At 38.2% G+C, this 21,932-nt stretch overlaps 1 protein-coding gene across 1 annotated transcript; it reads right to left on the bottom strand.

Moving 5' to 3' along the window:
• Positions 1-359: 359 nt before the first annotated feature.
• Positions 360-21,388, bottom strand: LOC143027764 (bcl-2-like protein 1). The gene is made up of 2 exons (XM_076189291.1): positions 20,755-21,388; positions 360-2,200 (listed from the first exon to the last, which is right to left on the bottom strand). The coding sequence occupies exons 1-2, from the start codon at positions 21,184-21,186 to the stop codon at positions 2,075-2,077; spliced, it is 558 nt and encodes a 185-aa protein (XP_076045406.1). The 5' UTR covers positions 21,187-21,388; the 3' UTR covers positions 360-2,074.
• Positions 21,389-21,932: the final 544 nt, after the last annotated feature.

Here is a 21,932-nt window from a genome sequence, read left to right as displayed (position 1 = left end):
CAACTGGGCTCTGAGTTTATCATTTGGTTTTGAGATGTGGGAGGGCATGCACTGAATTAATGCCTTTCTTGTGTGGGAAAATGTTATGTATATGTAGGGCAGTTGATAGTGACAGTAGTTTTGCTCTGGAGACAAGGTACCACCCATCAGGGTCACATCTGCAGAGGTGGGGAAATTTGTAGTTTGCTTCATTGTGTCTTGGTCAATGACAACAAAGTTCCATTTGGTGGCTATTGTTCCACTTCTGGAGTCAGCAATATTGGTTGAAAGCCCACCAAAGACCTTAAAATTAAAATTGAAAAAATAAAATAATAAAAATAGTAACAATAATCATCATCAAAGGTTATAAAAGCACCTCATCATAATACATAATAATCTATTTACAAATAATACAGCAAATAAGAGTTAGGAGTCAAAACAATTTTGACTAGATTACTACTAAGTTTAGGAAGACGGTACCGGTAGTTAAACTAAGTTGGAGATCAAATTAATAGATGTTAAAAAAATAAAGTCTGGGTCACTTAATGACTAAACCAAACTTTGGAGATGAACCTACTCAAAATAAAGTTACATTTCATGCTGAACAACTATATAATTTGTTAACTTGTTTTAATTATGAGGAGGCAAATACTACCTGGTTATTTGTAACAGCATTGTATAGGTGATGTTATATAATAAACTAATTTGACAATGCATTTTCTGTATAACTGGGTGGAACAACAGGAGGGTGACAATGACCGCATGAAGTAGGGAATGGTTGCACTGCTAAAAATATGTACACAAGTAAAATAAAAAGAATACAGCAAATAAATTAAAAATATAGTGATGCAACCAAATTAAAAATATAATGATGCAACCCCACATTTGCTTGTTATATCACTAAACAATGTATAATTACCTCAAACATTGTACAAAGAACTTTTTGATAAATAATGAGCTGACATTATGTAGCTTAGATCCTTTTTTGTACAGTGTAAATAATTTCTACTACAGTACACACATAGCAGACTGTCTGACACTGTTTCTATGCTATCATAACTATAAAACTGCTATGGTTTTACAGCTTATCCTGTGGCCTGCTAGGGTATTTGAAGATTACTAGAAGAATTAGAACAAAACCAATGATATAATTTTCATGAAAGCTAGCAAAAGAAAAGAAATTTCACTTCAACATTAGCAAGACCAAAGTAAAACTATATTCAATGCAATCAAAAACAAAGTTATCTAAGTTCTTATGATACATTGATAATCTACAAATAGTAAATGAGACAAAAATGAGGAGCTCACACCAGGTATTTAGCCACAAAGTTAATACTTTTGTTCATGTACGGTACTTGGATTTCCAAGCAAAAAGTTATTGACTGTTATTGGATCTGAACATGGGCCTTTGTTATGAGAAGCATGATCAAAACTGACTCATCACTTGACATGCACATAAGAAGCTACAATTTATATCTGGGAAAAAAAAAAAAAAAAAAAAAATATATACATATATATATATATATATATATATATATAAATATATTTATATATATATATATATATAATGAATAAATAAATAAATAATATATGCCACTGTATATCTCCAATACAGGGCAGTTGCATTAAAATGACATAGGTGCAATCCACTGGGTAAGATACAGGTACATTCACTGGAAGACAACCTTCCATTCCCCAGTTTCCTATTATCAAAGAAGCACCAGGGAAACACTTTCCTTCCCATCTAAAAGGCCAACTATTGCAAATATGCTTAAAATATACTGTACATGCAAATAATGTACTAAGGCTCAACATACTAACAATATGTTCATGTTCCAATACTTCAATTGGTTAATACTTTCAATGTAGTCTGGCAATTACAAAATATTTCTATTTAACACAATACTGTACCTATAAACAATACTGTAGTAAAGGAAAATCCTAATACTAGATGCTTTATCAGGCCTACTTAGATTTTTACTTAATAGGAATGTGTAATATTTTTGAAAATATTCAATAGTTCAGCTGGTATCAAAGAAGTAGACTTCTTATTGGTCCATTGTAGGTAGTATACACACGTTGTCTTCATACATGCTCAATGTGAGAAAAGGAACGAAACCACTGCTGCAATCCCAAGCCCAAATGCAGTCAAGGTAAGGAACTTCCAGGATCTGTTATTGGCATCATCCTCTGCAGGAGGGAACTCTTCACAGAGTTTACACTGAAAAAGCAGAATGATAATAAAGAAACAATGTAATAGATGTGATATCCTTACCTATATATTATATGAATAAGGTATTACCTGTAATGCACCACATAAATTGTTCTATCTATATACCAATAGGCTTCTTTCCCTTATAATGTACATAACCATTTGATACAGGTTATATTTTTGCAATTGTAGAGTTGGCATATTTAATTTTGCAATCGTTAAACTTCACCCTAACCACTTTTACTGGGAGTGAATTTCATTTCAGATCATTTTCTGGTGGAAGGTAAATTGAGGGTGGAGAATAGGTGGAGAAAGAGGAAAAGGGCAGAAGGTAGGGAGGTACTTAGAGTGAACTGCTTAAATGAAGAAAATAAGGAGAATGAGTATAAGAAGTTGAGAGAGGAGTGGGAGAGAGTAAAGGATAGAGTAGAACTAGGAGTGGAGGAGGAATGGGGATGGTTCAAGGAGGGAGTCATAAGGTGTGCAAAGATGGTGTGTGGAACAAGGAGGGCGGGAGGAAATAGAAAGAAGGGTAGTGAGTGGTGGGATAGGAAGCAAAGAAGGGTGTAGAAGAGAAGAAGCAGCCATTCGTAGATTGGTTACAAATTAGGACGAGGGAATCGAATGAGAGGTACAAAGTAAAGAGAAAGGAAGTTAAGCATAAGATAAAGGAAGCAAAGAGAATAGCAGATGTGAAATGGGGTAAGAGTATGACAAAAAAAATTGAAAGTAATAAAAAGATGTTTTGGAAGTTAAAAGAGGAAGAGGAGGTGAATCAAGTAGAGAAGAAAAGGTAAAAGGTGCAGATGGAGAGATGATAATGGAAGAGAAGGCAGTGAGAGGAAGGTGGGCACAGTATTTTAGGGAGTTGCTAAATGTGAAGGAGGATAGGGAGGGAAAGGTAGTTGCAGTGGGAAGCGCTAAGAAAATGAGTGATGAGTGAGGAAAATGGAGGAGAAATAGGGAAGGATGAAGTGAAAGCAGCTTTTAAGATGATGAGAGCAGGTAAGGCACCTGGGTTGGATGGATGCCATGCAGAATGTCGGAAGAAAGGAGGTACAGTTATGGTAGACTGGCTGGTAAGGTTATTTAATATTTGTTTAAGAGAGGGTAGAGTGCCAGAAGACTGGAGGAGTGCCTGTATAGTTCCGCTTTACAAAGGAAAGGGGGACAAGTGTGAGTGTAGTAGTTACAGAAGGATCAGCTTGTTGTGTGTAGTTGGGAAGGCTTATGGGAGGGTCTTGATTGAGAGGATTAGGAGAGGAACAGGAGTAATTGGTGAGGAACAGTGTGGTTTTAGGACAGGTAGGGGATGTATAGATCAGATTTTTGTGGTAAGACAGATATTGGAGAAAGCTATAGGAAGAGGTAAGGATGTTTTTTTGGCTTTTATGGATCTGAAAAAGGCTTACGACAGGATAGACAGGAAGGTACTGTGGGAGGTACTGCAGATATATGGGATAGGAGGAAAGCTGTTAAGAGCAGTCAAGAGTTTTTATGAGAGTAATAGAGCTTGCGTTAGGATTAGAAATGGAGAGAGTGAATGGTTTGAGGTAAAGGTGGGACTTCGTCAGGGGTGTGCTATGTAGCCCTAGCTGTTCAATCTTTACATGGATGGGGTGGTGCGAGAAGTCAGTGCAAGGGTAGTAGGTTAGGGGTTGGAGATGATTAAAGAAAATGGAGAAAAGTGGGAGGTGAGCCAGTTGTTGTTTGCTGATGACACTGTGCTTGTAACAGGATCAGAGGAGGGATTGAGGAAGTTAGTGACAGAGTTTGAGTAGGTGTGTGAAAGAAGGAAGCTGAAGATAAATGAGGGCAAAAGTAAGGTGATGAGATGTACAAGGGGAGAGAGTGACAGTAGGCTGGAAGTGAGCATTAACCCCTTCCATACGGTGCCGCACACGTAGGCGTCATGGGGAGCGAATGTATTCGCGAGGCTGCCATATCGGCGTCTTGATTATATTTATTGTAGTCGCCCCTCCATAATGACATTCTTTCTAATTCTTTTGTAATCGCATTTTCTATGGTTATCAAAATTCTCGGGTGAAGAGAGAATGATCGATATAAGCGGTGACTATATTTTATGATGCGAGTATTATTACGACACGTCGTACGGCTGGCATTGGCTGCTGCCACCGAGATCTAAGTCCATGACGCCTACGTGTGCGGCACCGTATGGAAGGGGTTAAGGGTGAGAAACTGGAGGAAGTGGATAGTTTCAGATACTTGGGTGTGAATGTGACAGGAAAGGGAGGAGTGGGGGTGAAGGTAGAATGTAGATTGAGAGAAGCGAGTAAATGCCTTGGTGAATTAAAATATGTAATGAGAAATAGACATCTGGGAATGGATGCTAAGAGGAGGTTATATGAAGGAGTGACTGTGCTAACAGCAATGTACGGGGCAGAAACATGGAACATGAGAGAGGAAGAGAGGAGTTTGAATGTGTTTGTGATGAAATGTCTGAGAAGTATGATAGGGGTTACTAGGCTGGATAGAGTGAGAAATGGGGAGGTGAGGAGGAGAACAGGGGTGGAAAAGGAGCTGGGAGATAGGGTTGATGAAAGAGTATTAGGATGATTCGGACACATGGAAAGAATGAGTGAAGAAAGATTAGTAAAAGAAGTGTGGAAGGTGGAGGTGGAAGGAGTGAATATGAGTGGGCGTCCTAGGATGAGATGGATGGATGTGGTGAAAGGGGCTTTACAAAAGAGAGGAATGTCTGTAGAGGAAGGATGGGAGAGGACAGAAGATAGGGGTGAATGGAGAAGGGTTGTGTATAGATGAGGCTGTGATGCATGAGGGGGAGTGGGTGGGGGATGGGGGTTGAGGAAGTATGTATGAGAAAAAATTTGACGCAGCCCCAAGGGATTTCTCCCCGTCTTCTCCTTTCCTGCATGAGGGGACGGAGAGGGGGGGTCGCTGAATCTATGAAGCAACCTTGCTGTGGATGTGCTGTGTCTTGCGACACTGCTTCTGACCCAGGGCAGTGGACAGGATGCAGGGAAGACCCGTCATCCAGGAGGTGCCAAGATAGGAGGGAGGGAGGAGGGTGGAGGGGAGTGGAATATATGGGAAATGAAATGGGTGGGAGTGATTTCTATGCCTTTTTCTTTTTGGCTACCCCCCGTGTAAGGGGGAGAAAGCCTTTGGTATATGTATGTATGTATGAATTTCATTTATCTACTTGGTCATTCCATGCCATGTGGTACAATGCTCCCCACCTCACCATCTCGGATTTTAATGAAATTTGGTATACAAGCTGGTACTTGGTCAAAATGAACATGTGCAAAATTTTAGATCTGTTGGTGGTATAGTTCCTGAGATACAGTACTGCCATTTCCCCCCAAACAATGGCCTACAGAATAGCCCTTATACAAAGGCATTTTTAGGCCTTTATTCAGCGGCTATGTGATTTGTAGCGTTGAAAATGACAATACCTATCTAAAATTGCACAAGGATTTAAACATTAAATTGGTTTTGGCCTAGGTGATTTAGTTTTTGCACAGAGATTTAAAAAATTACTGGTGACACTGACCTGTGTCACACTCATGAGCCTATATCTCTTGAACATGGTGGTTGTATAAACCAGATTTTTTTCCCATGGAATGGCATAACTGCTTGTGGGCCAAATAAGATTTTCTGTCAAATTGTCTCTGCATTAGTCCATCAAAGTTGGCTTCAGATTGAAAAATGCAAAAAATGCCCTATGTTTAGTCATCTATTTGACCATCACACCAGTTTCTGATCCTCTTTTGCTTGGTATCATTGGAAAGAGCATGTCAGGAAGCCTTTAAGATCAAAAAATCTTTTTGGTGTCTAGGCTGCTTCTAGGTCAAATTCTGCCTTGAATTTGCCCCATTTTTGGCCTTTCAGAGCAAAGGGTGGGCTTTGTAGATTCTGGGGGTATTTGTGCAGTGTAGTTTTTGTTGGGTATTGAACATGTACAAAATAATGAACAGGTGTCTGAGTGTCTTAGTCCATTATTGCTAAACTTGCATATATTTTGCTTCATTTCAGAAATCTACATCTGCCGTGACATCTTGAGAAATGGATAACCCAAGTACCAGTTCTAGCACTATTGCTGCAATCCTTTTAATCTTCCACACACAATGAAAATTTCAAAGAGCCTGTGAAAGATTACTAGTGACACAGCAGCTAAACTGGACAGTAACTAGACAAGACATGGAAAGAATGTTTTGTCTATCATGCCGAATTGAGTTGAACTCAAGGATACAAAAAGGCACACATCTCCTGTGGGTGACAACAATGACTCTTCAATTTACAATTCATCTGGTGAAGAACCTGAAAAGGTTAAAAGAGCTTTTGCAACAAAAGCTGTCAACACTGCTGCTGGTGCATTTGATGTCTCCTTTGAAATTCAGAAAGGTCAGCAGAAGGGATTCACCTGGGTATGCAGTCAGAAAGACACAGCAGTTAAAACACAAGTTAACACAATCAGTTGTAGTAGCTGGTGGTTTAGACATAGCTGATATACAGCCTGAAGCAACATCTAGCCAAACTTCACGTCAAAACTGTGAGGATTACACCAAACTTTTGTCTGAACTAAAGAGCAAGTGTGCAGCCTCAACTAGCCATCATGACAAACTCTAGATTTTGACTATACAGCCAAAGAGTTGGCCAGGGAAAAGAGTTGCTGAAGAGTTTCAAGCATCAGAGAGAATGGTCAAACAAGCAAGAACCATAAAGGTATCCTTACTCGTCCACCACCAAATAAAGGGAGACCATTACCAGATACAATCAAACAGCATGTGGCCCAGCTTTATGAAGATGATGAGTTCACCAGGTTATGCCCAGGTATAAAAGACAAGGTTAGTGTGCAAATCAGTGGCATAAAAACTCAAATACAGAAGAGACTCCTGTTGTGCAATCTGAACAAGTTGTTTGCACACCTCCAAAATAACTATTCCACTGAGAAGATTGGCTTTTAAAAATTCTGTGAGCAGAAGCCTAAGTAGTGTATTACAGTTGGAGCTTCTGGAACACACAGTGTCTGTATTTGCATGCACCACCAAAATGTGAAGTTGACACTGGCTGGAAAACACTCAATAACTAATGATTACAAGGAACTCATTGGCAAACTATCTGTGATGTAAACTCTTGTGATTGCATGCTTCACCACTGCAATAACTGCCCTGGTGAAGAGCTACTGCAGGAATACCTATAAGAAATCTTTGCAATCAAATCCTGAAGTGATAATTGAGTTCTAGCAGTGGATCCAGACAGACCAAGCAAATCTGATCAGTCAGCAGTTATCTGTTGAAGAATTCATTATGGATGTCAGTGCCAAGGTTACCAACTTGTCAGTCTACCACTACATTGCCAAACACCAAGCAAGTTATTTGAAAAACCTGAAGAAGCTTCAGCCAGAAGAATTAGTCTGCCTAATGAATTTTGCTGAGAACTATTCATTTGTTATTCAGGATGAGATTCAAGGATTTCATTGGGAAAACAGTCAAGCAACACTTCATCCATTTGCTGTTTACTGGAAATAAAATGGTGAGGTGCAATGCCTCAGCATGTGCATCAACAGTGACTGCTTACAGCAGAATGCAAACAGTTTTTGTGTTTATTAGAAAAGTTTTGCAGTACCTGAAAGCAAGCATGGGTGCTATTCAACACATTCACTACTTCAGTGATGGTTCTACAGCCCAGTACAAGAACTACAAGAACTTTCAAAACTTTGTTGTGTCACCACTTTGAAGATTATGGAATCTCATCAGAATAGAACTTTTTTTGCCACTTCCAATGGAAAGTCTCCTTGTGATGGAACTAAAGGTACCCTGAAGTTTGCAGTCTCCACATGAGGGCCACATTCTCACTGCTGAAGACTTGTAAAAAAAATTCTAAGAAGCATGTGTGAGGAGTGAAGAGTTTCTTTGTCAGCAGCTATAAAGTTGAAGCAGTCAAGGAACAGCAAGAGAAGCGATTTTCCAAAGCACATACTGTGGCTGGAACCAGGGACCATTGTTTGAAGCCAATTGATGACAGCCAACTGTGTGTCGGCTGAGTATCTGCAGACTGCACATCATTTACAGCCACAGTATCAACACCAGACAAGGTTTGTGAGACTTGCAAGCCTCCAACCTGACCAATATGTTGCCTGTATTTATGATGAAAATTGGTGGACTGCCAATGTCTGCAAGGTGTCAGTGGAACATGAAGATGCCTTAATTACATTCATGCACCCACATGGGCCTGGCAGGGGTTTCCACTGGCCATATACAGTTGACAAGTGTTGGATTCCAGAATGTCACATTCTGTGCATTGTTCCTGCACCAACAGCTTCAGCACTGGGAAGGAATTATAGTTTGCCAGATACTGTTGTGCAGGATCTGCAGGCAAAGTTCACTGCTTAGAAGAAAACCAACTATGGGATGGGAACCATAAAGAAACCCAACACTGGAACAGCATGTACATCTGGAGAAGAGAGGTGGATGGGATGGCCCATGGCTGGACCTACACAGCTATTGGGAATGGCCCCTAGGCGATGGATACCAATTCTGTGACCAGCTCTTACAAAGAACAGATTTAGTAGTGGCACAGTCATCATGGACCAAAATTACAAGTACCATCTTGGCTGGGTAGATCTGAATGTTGTCCAATGCATTCCACATTAAAAAAATAAAAAAATAAATAAAATAAAATAAATATAATATATATATACATTTGAAAGGCCAAAAACATGGCAAATTCAAGGCAGAATTTGACCCAGAGGCAGATTAAATACCGTAAAGATTTTTTGGTCTTTAAGGCTTCCTGACATGCTCTTTCCAATGATACCAAGCAAAAGAAGAGCAGAAACTGGTGTGATGGTCAAACTGATGACTAAACATAGGGCATTTTTTTGCATTTTTCAATCTGAGGCCAAATTTGATGGACTCTAATGCAGAGACAATTTGACAGAAAACTTATCTAGCCTACAAGCTAAAAAGTTATATGCCATTCCAGGGAAAAAAAAAATTCTGGTTTATGCAACTGCCATGTTCAGGGGATATAGGCTCATCAATGTGACACATATCAGTGTCACTGGTAATTTTTTTCTGTTTTAAATCTCAGTTTGTGTAAAAACTAAGTCACCTATGCCAAAACCAATTTAAATTTTGAAATCCTTGTGAAATCTTAGATGGGTATAGTCATTTTCAGCACTACAAAGCCCATAGCTACTGAGTAAAGGCCTCTTAAAAACACCTTCATGCAAGGGCCGTTCTGTAGGCCATTGTTTGGGGGGAAATGGGGGTTCTGTATCTCAGGAACTATACCACCTACAGATCTAAAATTTTGCACATGTTCATTTTGACTAAGTACCAACTTGTATACTGAATTTCATCAAAATCTGAGGTGGTGAGGTGGGGCAGATTTCTAAAATTGGACCACCTGCTCTTTTTGGGAAGGCAAGGTTTCTAACATTCTATTCCCATATACATTAAAAGGACCAATGATGGCTATCAGTAAATGGTGGTCCTACAAGATGAACATCACACAAAATCTTCTCCCTGCTACCCATCTTCAAGATCTGTAAACACCTACACCTCCATCTGTAAGTACAGCCCTACAGGAATGACATTCACGTTCTGGACCAAACTTAATGTCTCTCTACCAACTTCAATTGTATTTCCTCCTTTTTACATATGAATAGCTGACAATTGACAATAGCTCCCACACTAATACAACACAAGCAGTCCTATATTTCTTCCTAAAGAGATTCTGGGAAGGCCTGAGGACAACTGCCCATCACTATGGGGATACGAGTTTCTAGTCAATGAAACCTTAACCACTTCAGTACGAGTCAAATTCTCACGCACAGTAATGGCTGCCATATATATGATGCATCACACTACTTGCATTTACAATATAAAGTCACTGCTGTACTACTCGTCTTTTATTCTGAGTAATAATCAACACAGAAAACATGATCAAACCAGTTCACAGAATCTGGGAGTAACTCATGTACAACTACAAAATACTATATAATCAAGACGCCAATGCCGGCATCCTTGTGTACCCACTTGAGCACAACCAAAATTCTCCTCCCTACCACAGATAACACAACAGAAACCCAATCCATTCGTATCCGCACAGGCAACAATTCAACACTAACAATAGTTAACATGTACATTCCCCCCCAATCATCCCCCACAGTTCCAAACACCTTCAGCCCTCAACTCAGCCAACTAACCTCAATCCCCAACCTGATCATGGGTGGTGACTTCAACGCCAAGTCGTCTGCCTGGTTTGTCGACAACCCTGACACAGACAGAGGGCTTGATATACAGACTCAATTCGACTCATTGACTATCATGAACAACACACATAATCATACACATATCCCATACCAAGCCCTCTACACTCCCTCCTCTCCTGATATCACCTTTTGCTCCCCCTGCCTAACCCCAACAACATCATGGAGAGTGGTCGGAGCCCTTGGTTCTGACCACCTTCCAATCATCATCACCACCAAAACAAGATGCACCCCAGCTGGCCACAGACACACTTACACCAATTACAAGAGAGCTAACTGGGAAGCCTTTACTGAAGAGACAGAACAACATTTTGAAACACTTAACAGTACACCAATCACAAACATAAACAATGCTGTGCACGCTTTTAATACAATCATACAAAACGCAGACAAGAGATACATCCCTAGAGGCAACAGAAAATCACACAACCCCAACTTCACACCAGAAATCCAAGGCCTCATCAGACAACGTGACACACTTAAACACGATACCCCCACACCTATCCCTCAAAACATAGCAGACCAAATACAAACACTAAACACTGTGATTGCCAATAAAATACATGAACAAAAAACACAAAATTGGCAAAACTTTATCAATACACTTGATCACAAAACAAACACCAGCAAATTGTACAAAACACTCAACAGCATCACACTATCCAACACTAACACTACACGCTCTCACGCAGCAATAATCACAACAACAGATAATCTACCCTCAAACAGACAACAAGCAAACGCACTCATACGTCATTTTGCACAGACGAGCCATCTTACATCTCACCCTGACGACCGACGCACCATTCGACGTAAGAAAGACTTTCCCACAGACTCAGACTATACACCCTTCATAGACAGTCAGACAAAACTCATAATGCATAGTCTCAAGCACTCATCTGCCTGTGGCCCTGATAACATAAGCAACATCCACCTAAAACACATTGGACCACAAGGTATACACGCACTCACAAACATTGCAAACTACAGCTATTCACACAACACTATACCCGACATCTGGAAGCATGGTAAAATAATCACCATTCCAAAACCGAACAAAGACCCAACAATCCCAACATCGCACCGCCCAATCACACTTCTCTGCACCCCCTCTAAAGTCATTGAACGCCTAATACTTAAACTTGTCACACCATATATTCCCCTTGCTGACTCACAACACGGCTTTAGGCCACTACACTCCACAAACACTCTTCTGACAAACCTCACACAAAGAATTTTTGATGGCATCAATTCAGATAGGCCCCACCACAGAACACTTCTTATAACATTGGACATTAGTAAAGCTTTTGATGCTATCCCCCGCCACAACCTAACAAATAAAATATATAACACAGACATGCACAATAACACCAAAAGATGGCTGGCCAATTATCTGGCAGGCAGGAATGCTCATGTGTCATATAATGGCCAATCATCGCACATCAGAAACATTAAGAACGGAGTACCACAGGGCTCAGTTCTATCCCCCACATTATTTAATCTATACATGCATGACTTACCCACGCCAGACACCTCAGAAATACAAATCTCTTCCTACGCAGACGACATAACAATCACATGCACACATCGTAACACAGACAAAGCTGCAGAAATAATCCAGCCTTACCTTGACACACTCAACACATGGTTCATCACAAACAGACTCAAAATAGCTCCAACCAAATCTACAGCAACACTTCTCACCAACTGGACAAAAGAACACAAATACATACCTCATCTCTACATCAACAACACTCTAATACCACACACAAACACACCGAAAATTCTTGGTGTAACATACGATACATCCATGTCTTTCAAACAACACCTCACAAACATAAAAAACAAATGCACACCTAGACTTAACGCACTTAAGTCAATCACTGGAACAACATTTGGACAAAACAAAGAAACTAATATAACAATATACAAACAATGCATACGCTCAGTGATGAATTATGCGAGTCCTGCATGGGCTCCTAATCTCAGTGAGACACACCACAACACCCTTCAAATCATACAAAACAAAGCCCTTAAAACAATTACAGGCTGCACAAATACATCACCTACAGACCATTTACACCATGAAACAAAAGTCCTCAAAGTCAAGGACCACCTCGACATGAGAGGCACACAAACACTTGCTGCAGCCACCACAAACACATCACACCCGCTACACTACATAGCAGAACACCCACACACACCAAGAAACATTAAAACTACACCCAAAGACCTTTATTACACACAGATACTCTCTTCTCTTCCTCCACAACCACCAAATACCAGCCTCCGGAAACATATTCATAATCATATCACTCACCGCTCCATTAACACACTGAAAGACAACACACTGCTGCATGCCAGACCCCCTGATATCCACCCTTCTGAATCCTCTCTCCCACGTAAGGACAGAGTCCACTTGGCCAGACTGCGATGCGGTCACCACCCAGCACTTCTAAGCTACCAGAAGAGGCTGGACGACCGTGTTGTGAACAGCTGCCCAGGATGTAACACTTCACCCCATACCATACAACACATAATGGAAGACTGCATTATACACAATCATGCACGCAAACAACACAACATACACTCTATAAAGGATTTGTGGGAAAACCCAGTTTCGGCTGTGGCCTTCCTTGGGGAGACGGGACTGCTCGGACAGACAGTCTAGGGAACGACAACAACAACAACAACAACAACCCACTTGAGCGCAAACCACAGGTGGAAATGGACGGCTAGAAATGAGCTCTGATGTACAGTGCTTTTGATCAATTTAAAGGAAACACCTAGCTTGTATTTACATTCGGGAAAGAGAGCTGTGTTTATCAAGTGACTGAAATGTTAAAATAGAGTAAATTCAACATTATTGTTAAATACACAAAATGGAGAATGATAAAGGAGAAAGACGAAAAAGTGAACCAACGAAGAGAAGATTGGATGTAAACAGAATGGAATCACCGTTTGGGGGCCATACCTAAGAAATCTTGTATGATTGATACCCCAATATCTACTCAAAAGGTTTGATAATAATGATTTTCAGGGTTTATAAAAGAAAGTGGAATACTTGGGAGAGATTTAGAATTGGAAAGAGAATCTAGGCATAAAAATATCCTAAGAAATTGGGAAATTGCAGAATTAATAGAGGAACTAATGTATCTGAAAGCTGAATACAGGTGAACCAATTAAAAAGAGCTAATGCCCGGACTAACAGGGAGTTTAACCCCTTCCATACGGTGCCGCACACGTAGGCGTCATGGGGAGCGAGTGTATTCGCGAGGCTGCCATATCGGCGTCTTGATTATATTTATTGTAGTCGCCCCTCCATATTGACATTCTTTCTAATTCTTTTGTAATCGCATTTTCTATGGTTATCAAAATTCACGGGTGAAGAGAGAACGATCGATATAAGCGGTGACTATATTTTATGATGCGAGTATTATTACGACACGTCGTACGGCTGGCATTGGCTGCTGCCACCGAGATCTAAGTCCATGACGCCTACGTGTGCGGCACCGTATGGAAGGGGTTAATGATCTAAAAAAGGAATTAAACATGGTTAGAAGTGAAAAGGAAAGAATGAAAAATGAAAATAAAAACAAAAATGAGGCTTTGAAAAAAGAAGTGACAGAACAAATACAAGCGGTAACCAAGAAAGTTGGAGAAACACTTAAAGAAACAGATCTCCAAGAAATAAAAGATCAATGGAAGGTGGGAAAAAAAAAAAGTACAGCAACAAGTGGAAGAAAATGCTAAAGAAATGGTAATTAATGTAATTAAGGAAAAAGAGAATTAGGTCAGAGACATAGTGGATAAAAAAAAAAAAAAAAAAAAAAAAAAGTGCACTGTAGTTTATGGCATTAAAGGAAAACATTATGTACCTAGATACCAAAGAGAAAATGAAGAAAAATAAATTGCAAAAGATATTCTGAAAGAGATACAAGAGGAAGGACAAGTAATGGTAAAAAAAAAAAAAAAAAAAAAAAAAAAAATACATACATAGGATGGGACAGTACTCTAAAGAAAAAAATTATAGACCACTGAAAATCAAACTAAGGTCTCAAATAATAGAAGTACTATCAAAAACAGCAAACCTGGCAAATGGTAAAAATTACAAAAATGTATGGACACAAAAAAATAAATGAGCAATAAGGAAAAAGAGAGAAAAGACAATAAGAAATGAAACAAATGGAAAAAAAAAGAGAAAAGAGAGACCGAAAAGATTTTTTTTTTTTAGAGTACTAGACCTGAGGCTGTGAAAATGGTGTATTGAAAAAAAAAAGTAATAAACAAAAAAGGAGGAGGAAAGTAAAAATTAAAAATAATGTATACCAACAAAGATGGCATGATTTCAGGACTAAACAAATCAAACAACTATCTAGCAGTAGAGAAACCAGACATAATGGGAACTGTGGAGACAAAATTAAAAGGTCCACTACCACCTAATACTGTGGGACAAGGTCTATACAACCATTGGATGAAAAATAGAAAGGAGAAACAAGGTGAAGTCATGTTTTTGACTAAGGCTTAAATGTGACAAAGATAACAGAAGTTAAAAATGTGGAATTGATTATGAAAAAAGTTGAAAACAGTGACATGAAAAGTAAAAAATTAGTAATATATATGCCCCCCCAAAAAGACAGTCTTGGACAGAGAGTGATCATTCAAAAATGTTGGAAGACAAAAAGCATGCATTAATTGAATTATTGAAAGAAGTAGGAAACATAGTAATAATGAGTGACTTTAACCCAAAAGAAATATGTTGGGAAGAAATAACAGTGAAAGGTGGAGAAGACCTTTGGGGAAATATACTACTGGATATGACCACTCAACACACAATGACTCAATGGATAAAGGAAAATACTAGATATAGAAACAATGAATAACCATCGAGACTAGACTTAATATTTATGTCAGAGCCTGAAATTGTGGATAAAATGGAATACATGACAGCAATTGGGAAGACTGACCACATACTAATAGAGTTCGAACTAAAAGAACAAATTGATATGAGAAGAAATGAGAAACATAGAAAAGGAAGACTTAATGTACAACAAAACAGATTTTAAGAAACTGAAAATTCTTTCAAAATGTAAATTATGAAAATTTCTTGAATGAAGAAACAAAGATGGAAGAGAAATGGAACATATTAAAAGAAATGTATAAAGAGGGAATAGAAAAATGCATTCCAAGGCAGAAGCAAGAAAGGGTGTACATTAAGTGCTGGTACAGCAAAAAATGTAGTGAGGCTAAAGATAGAAGAGACAAAGCTTGGAAAATATATATAAAAAAAAAGAGTATGTGGCAAATATATATCTAAGAAATGAATATGTAAAAATACGCAGGGAAGAAAAGAGAAACTATGAAAAAGACATGAGAAAAATGCAAGGGCCAACCTAAACTACTCTACCGGTATGTGAATGGTAAACTAAAAGATAAACAAGAAATAGTGAAACTACATCAAGGGAATGACGAATATATAGAAGATGTAGAAATGGCTGAAATTATGAACAAACCTTTTAAATCTGTGTTCACAATTGAAAGTACACAAAATTGGAAGGACAGAAAGATACCCCTCAATGAAAGAAATAACTGTGACACAGAAAGAAACAAGGGACCAAATAATAAACCTTGACATCAGAAATTCACACGGTCCTGATGGAATTGCAAATTGGACATGTATAGATGAACTAATGGGCAAAACATATAAAATAATTGATTACTCACTCAAAGAAGGAAAGGTAACACAAGATTGGAAAAATGCAACTAACTATAGACTGGTCTCCCTTACAAGCACAATAGCAAAAATATGTGAAAAAGTTATCAAAAGTAGATGTATTAAACATCTGGAAGAAAATTATCTGACTCCAAAACAATTTGGATTTAGACAAGGAAGATCATGTCCCACTAACTTGATTTGCTTTTACTTGAGGCTAATAGAAATAATGCAAGAAAGGGACAGATGGGCAGATTGTGCTTACCTAGATTTAAAAAAAAAGCATTTGATAAAGTACCACACAAAAAGCTACTAAGAAAAAGAAAAATAATAGGTGGTGTACAAGGAAAGTTATTGAAATGGATGGAAGATTTCCTGAACACGAGAAAAATGAGGGTAATACTTAGGAGACAAAAACTCAACCTGGGAAGAAATGATAAGTGGAGTCCCACAAGATTCTGTATTGGCTCTGATAATGTTTGTCATATATATAAATGACATGGAATGTTATATGAACTTCTTTGCAGATGATACAAAACTACTAGAGAAAGTAAGTACAGAGGAAGATTGTGAAACGCTACAGAAAGACCTGGATAAAGTTTGGGAATGGACTCAAAAGTGGGAAGTGAACTTCAACATCAAGAAATGTAGTATAATGGAGTTTGGAAAAAGTAAAAATAGAATATCAGAGCAATATAAAATTGGTACAAAGGAATTAAAAAAAGTTAGCTTGAAAAGGGTCCTAGGAGTAATTATCAGCAAAGACAAGTCACCAGACAAGCATATCAACAAAATAGGCGGAGAAACCTTCAATTTACAAAGATCAATGAAAGTGGCCTTTGACTACTTGGATGAGAAAATGGTAAAGAAAATATTTGTCATGCTGATAAGACAAAGATGGGAGTATGCTGCAACACTATGGACGCCTAGTATAAAAAATATAAAGAAATTAGAAATAATCCAAAGAGCAACGACAAAGATGGCACCAACACTCTAAATTGATATACAAACAAGGATTGTCCAAACTGGAACTACCAACCCTGGAACAAAGAAGAGAAAGAGGAGATCTACTTGCCATTTACAAGAATTATGAAAGGGATGGAAATCCTTGACAGAGAAGATTTATTAATGTGGGATAGGAGAAAAACAAGAGGACATGAAAAGAAATTCATAAAGGATAGTTATAGAAGAAATCTGAAAAAGAATAGTTTCCCAGAGTTGTAGATATCTGGAACAAATTGGATGAGGTAACAGTGTGTGCAAAAACTATTCAAGGATTTAAGAACAAACTAGATGCTGAAAGATACAAAGACGGGTCACCATGAACATAGCTCTCCTCCCATATAATACAACTAGGTAAATACTTGCACTTCATAATGCTTATGTTGGCGTCATTGTACCGAAGTGGTTAAATATTGTAGAAAATTAAGTCCAGGTCATAAACAATGGCAAATGAGCTACTAACAGGACATGGAAACTAGCAGATAAAGAAACATTTAAAAATATTTGGACAAAAAGAGATGTAACTGAAGAAGAATCTATGGAAATAAGAAAGCTTGTCAATGAAGCCAAACTGTTACCTCAAGTTTCACTAAATGGCCACAGCTCCGTCCTTGGAACCTCCCACATATCTTTCTGAGAAAAAAAATTGGACTGCTGTCTGTGTTGTCTCAGTGTAGGATGGTTTCTATGTCACCAGCTGAAAGTGGCAGGAAGAGGATAGCAGTCACTGGTCGTCAGTTCCCAAGGTGTGAAAAGTGTAATAAATACAGTTGAAATTAATAGAGATCTTGGGCCCAATCCAGAGACTGAGTGTTAACCCCTTAGGGTTGCACCTTCTGATGGAGGTGACAGGGTTGATGGGTTTTTATAATGAGCAACTTTGCTGTCCATCTTGCTGGACCATCATATGCAGGTACTCATCATTGGTCCTTCAATGAAGCCAAGAAAAGGAATAATAAAAGAATAGCAAGAGGCAAAAATTTGTTTCTGGAGAGTTTTTGATCAGAACCTAGGGATATGGTATGAAAAAGTCAATATAGGAAACAGCATACAGAATCTACATGTGGCATATGCTAATGGTTTACTATTAGCTGACAAAAAACAGATTTTTTGCATCCCTTTACACATCACTAGTAATACTGCTATGAGGCAATCAATAGTCGGATTAATTGATCAACCTGCCCCACTGAATAAAAACCCTTAAATGTTTGGTCTCACATTTAATACACATTACCCTGTAATGTGGTACTTCACCCCATACTATACAACACATCATGGAAGACTGTATTGCACACAATTATTCATGCCAACAACACACCTTATACTCTATAAGGGACTTGTGGGAAAACACCATTCCAACCATGGTGTTTCTCAGGGAGACAGGACTGCTGCTAGGCCAGACAGCCTAGGTGATGATGATGACGATGACAACAACAATAACCCTATAATGTACATAATAAGTGTTTCCTGGAGTTTCAATCAATCCATTGCCCTAGGTCTCTCTTGCAGGAGACCCATGGCTCCTAAGCAATTAATGACAGCTACCAAATGGGCCGATATGTCACTCAAGGATGAAATATGATTGTTGTCTTGGGATAGTGTGGGGGCAATGTAGGATGTGTTCAGTATCCTTTACATAAGAACATAAGAATGAAGGAGACTGCAAGAGACCATAAGGCCTACACTAGGCACTTCCATGTCCATTACCACCTGTCATTCACATCCATAAAGCTGTCTGTTTCTTAAAATGTCACTAACTACATGGTTAAGTCTATTCCTTTGTGTGATGATTGTATCTAGGCTTATTTTGTGTCCAGTCCACAGCTCTACTAAAGACTGTTGCCAAACAGTGTGGTGCACATTTCCTGTCAGTGAAACCAGAGGCAACAATTATCATCAAAAGACCCAGTTTTTCTATTACTACTGAAAAATCCATTTTCTCTAAGTAAAATAATTCCAATGAAAATAATCAGGAATGAATAATAGTAGTAGTGATGAAATCTGATCAGTAAAATTCCTATATCACTATTCATTTTCAAACAGCAATATTTTTTTCTTAAATATCCTTTTCATACCTAAACTAGTACAACAAATATATTGCAAACAAATAATTATATCATTTTTTGGAATTGTTAAGTTGGTATCTCCACATGGAATACACCAATTTTGTTGTTACATCCATCTGCTTGGATCCCAAACAGACACAGGCAAAGCAAGTTAAGGCATGTCAACTACCTTCCTTGTCAATAAAGTATAATCTAGGTTAGGTCAGATTAGATCAGGGTAAAGTTATGGTAATCATTATATATAACCATAAAAAGGATGATGAATGTTTTCTCAGCCATGACACATCACTTCCATCACTATGAAAATTAAATAATACATTTATCCAGTGCTCGCTGTTATTTGTTACTGAAGAAATTTTTTCTGAAAACAGAGTGCTCCGGGCACACCAGAGGAATGACATCACTGATTACCATCTGAGCAACTAAAAAAAAATTCTGAAGGGCCCAAAGGTTTTGCTTTACTGCCTAAACTAGCAATGAATAGGTGATGTAGGCTGTATGAGGATGAAGAGTTGAAGGCAACTACTCGATTAATATGTCACTGAACTTGTTCAACACAAGAATTTCTACCAGTCAATCAAATTAAAACCATAAATGAGAGCTCACAAATCATCCAATTCCACATTAATACTTCTTACACACACCTTAAATCCTATTGAGAATTAGCTTACTGAAACATTAATTGGTATTTGTTCAGTTTTGCATATGGGCAAGATATGGCATTAGAAAATTAAATACTAATTTTGTAAATTATAATACATGAACATAATATGAGATTTTCTAGGTGGAAATGAAAATAAAAAATACCTTGCTACAAGCAAATCTACTAATGAACGAAGTCAGTAGCATAGGATCAGGATGCCATCTTGTCGTCTGTCAAGTGTTTGTCGTTTACCCAGTCTGCTTAAAACGTCAGTTATAAGATGGACATCATGGCCTCGGTACTTCTGACAGTAGTCAATACCTCACGAGGTACATTTTCTTGAAGGGATGCTATGGAGCTGAAATCCATGCATTCCTTCAAGCTGCAAGAACCTTGTATACCCCACAATCTGAGAGTGTGGTTCAAAAGCCCACCAACGTCTCTTACAACGACGATGAGGATGATCTGGATGACATATAAATTGCAGGTATTGATTTATTACTCAGGTTAGATTAGGTCAGGTTAGGTTTGTTTAGGTTAGAGATGAATTTCAAGTTATCATCCTATCATTTCTTTGATGTCAGCATCTATCATAACAAACATGGCGTACCATTTGTCCGGTGCAACTTCATTACTTACAAAATCTGTTTTAGCAACTTTTTTTGTTTTTTATATCTGCCCACAAAATTGCATATTACATTGACAGATTATAATTTACAAAATTATAATTAATTTTCTATTGCTATATTGCGCCCATGTGCAAAACTGAACATTTACCCTTTAATCTTATTGCATCCTTGCATAACCTGAAAGGGTTTATTATAATTAAACATATTGAAACTTTTGAAATGACAACTAGAAACAATTAGAAATACTAACCCATCCTCCTTCTTCAATGACAAACGGTGTCACAACTTCAGCTGCATATATTCCCATAAATTGTGCAATTTGTTTAGCATAATCATCCATCTTCTTGTCTTTGCAGTACAGTGCCAGCTGTCCACAAAAGGCGTACAAAGCAACAATACGCCCCCAATTTACTATAGACTTCTCTCCCTCAAAAAGCTCGTTAGCAACATTAAAAAATGCCATATATCCATTTTCTCTTGTGATATCTATTCTCTTTAACATTCTTTGAAATAACGTTTCATGTTGCTGCATCAGGCAATGGACACACCTGAGCATTGTCTTCTCAACTGGATCGTCACTTTTCCCATTTCTCCATCCCATATGTGTAGACACGATATATTCGGCAAGAGCCTCTGTTTTCTTCTTAACGATATCATCGTTTTCTGCCTGGGTATGCGACATGCTAACAAGTATAAAACGGAAACTTCAGCCTTCTTACTCCCTTACGTTCTCATTGTTGTTTACAAACAGTGCGTACCAGTCACATACGGGATACGGGAATTCGATTACGTTATTCATTGAATGTGTGAGAAAATAATTTATATCAGGAAAATATGTACCTTAATTTGTATCTATTCACATTTCCCATTTCAACCTGCCCAGTATTTACATGTTGATCTCAATATCTGAGGCTGGCGTATCTCTAGCACGAGGAGATACACAAAGGAAAATCATACTTACTCAAATACAGGTAGGTTGAAACTGTGTAACAACATGTTAATTTTTTAACGTGTTGTTATTCATACAACGATATGATGAAAAACGTGTGGATGAATTTATTCATGATCAAACCCACCTTCTTGTGACGTCACACCTATAACTTTACTTTTTCTTTGGGTATGAAAAATATCTAACGGTTATTTTTGTGTATGAAATAACAATATTCAGGACAAATAAACCATGCAGTTTGTTCTGTAATATTGTTTCAAAAGATTCAGATAAAATTTGACGAATCTCCTATGAGTCGTTTAGGCCCAGCGCGACTCAACATTTCTATGTCTCTTTCCTACTCTGGGAAGTTATGTCAGTAATCTTACCTCCTTACCATCTAGTTTCTGGTGATATGTATCTTTTGTACCATCTTATTCAATACATTCGGTGGAGCTCTATGAATTTATAGGAAACCCAATGATCCAGTCTAACGGTAC

Source organism: Oratosquilla oratoria, chromosome 8 (assembly GCF_046742065.1).
Source record: "Oratosquilla oratoria isolate Oo_2021 chromosome 8, ASM4674206v1, whole genome shotgun sequence".
NCBI classification, from domain to species: domain Eukaryota; kingdom Metazoa; phylum Arthropoda; class Malacostraca; order Stomatopoda; family Squillidae; genus Oratosquilla; species Oratosquilla oratoria.
Note: the sequence above shows the minus strand (reverse complement) of the source record. Positions and strands in the feature narration are given on the sequence as shown.

Bases quoted from the DNA above. Each gene is read 5' to 3' on its own strand.
- LOC143027764 (XM_076189291.1), bottom strand. From the start codon at position 21,186: ATGTCGCATACCCAGGCAGAAAACGATGATATCGTTAAGAAGAAAACA. The intron at 2,201-20,754 runs GTTAGTATTTCT...CTGCTTTTTCAG, and splicing joins TCATTGAAGAAGGAGGATGG to TGTAAACTCTGTGAAGAGTT.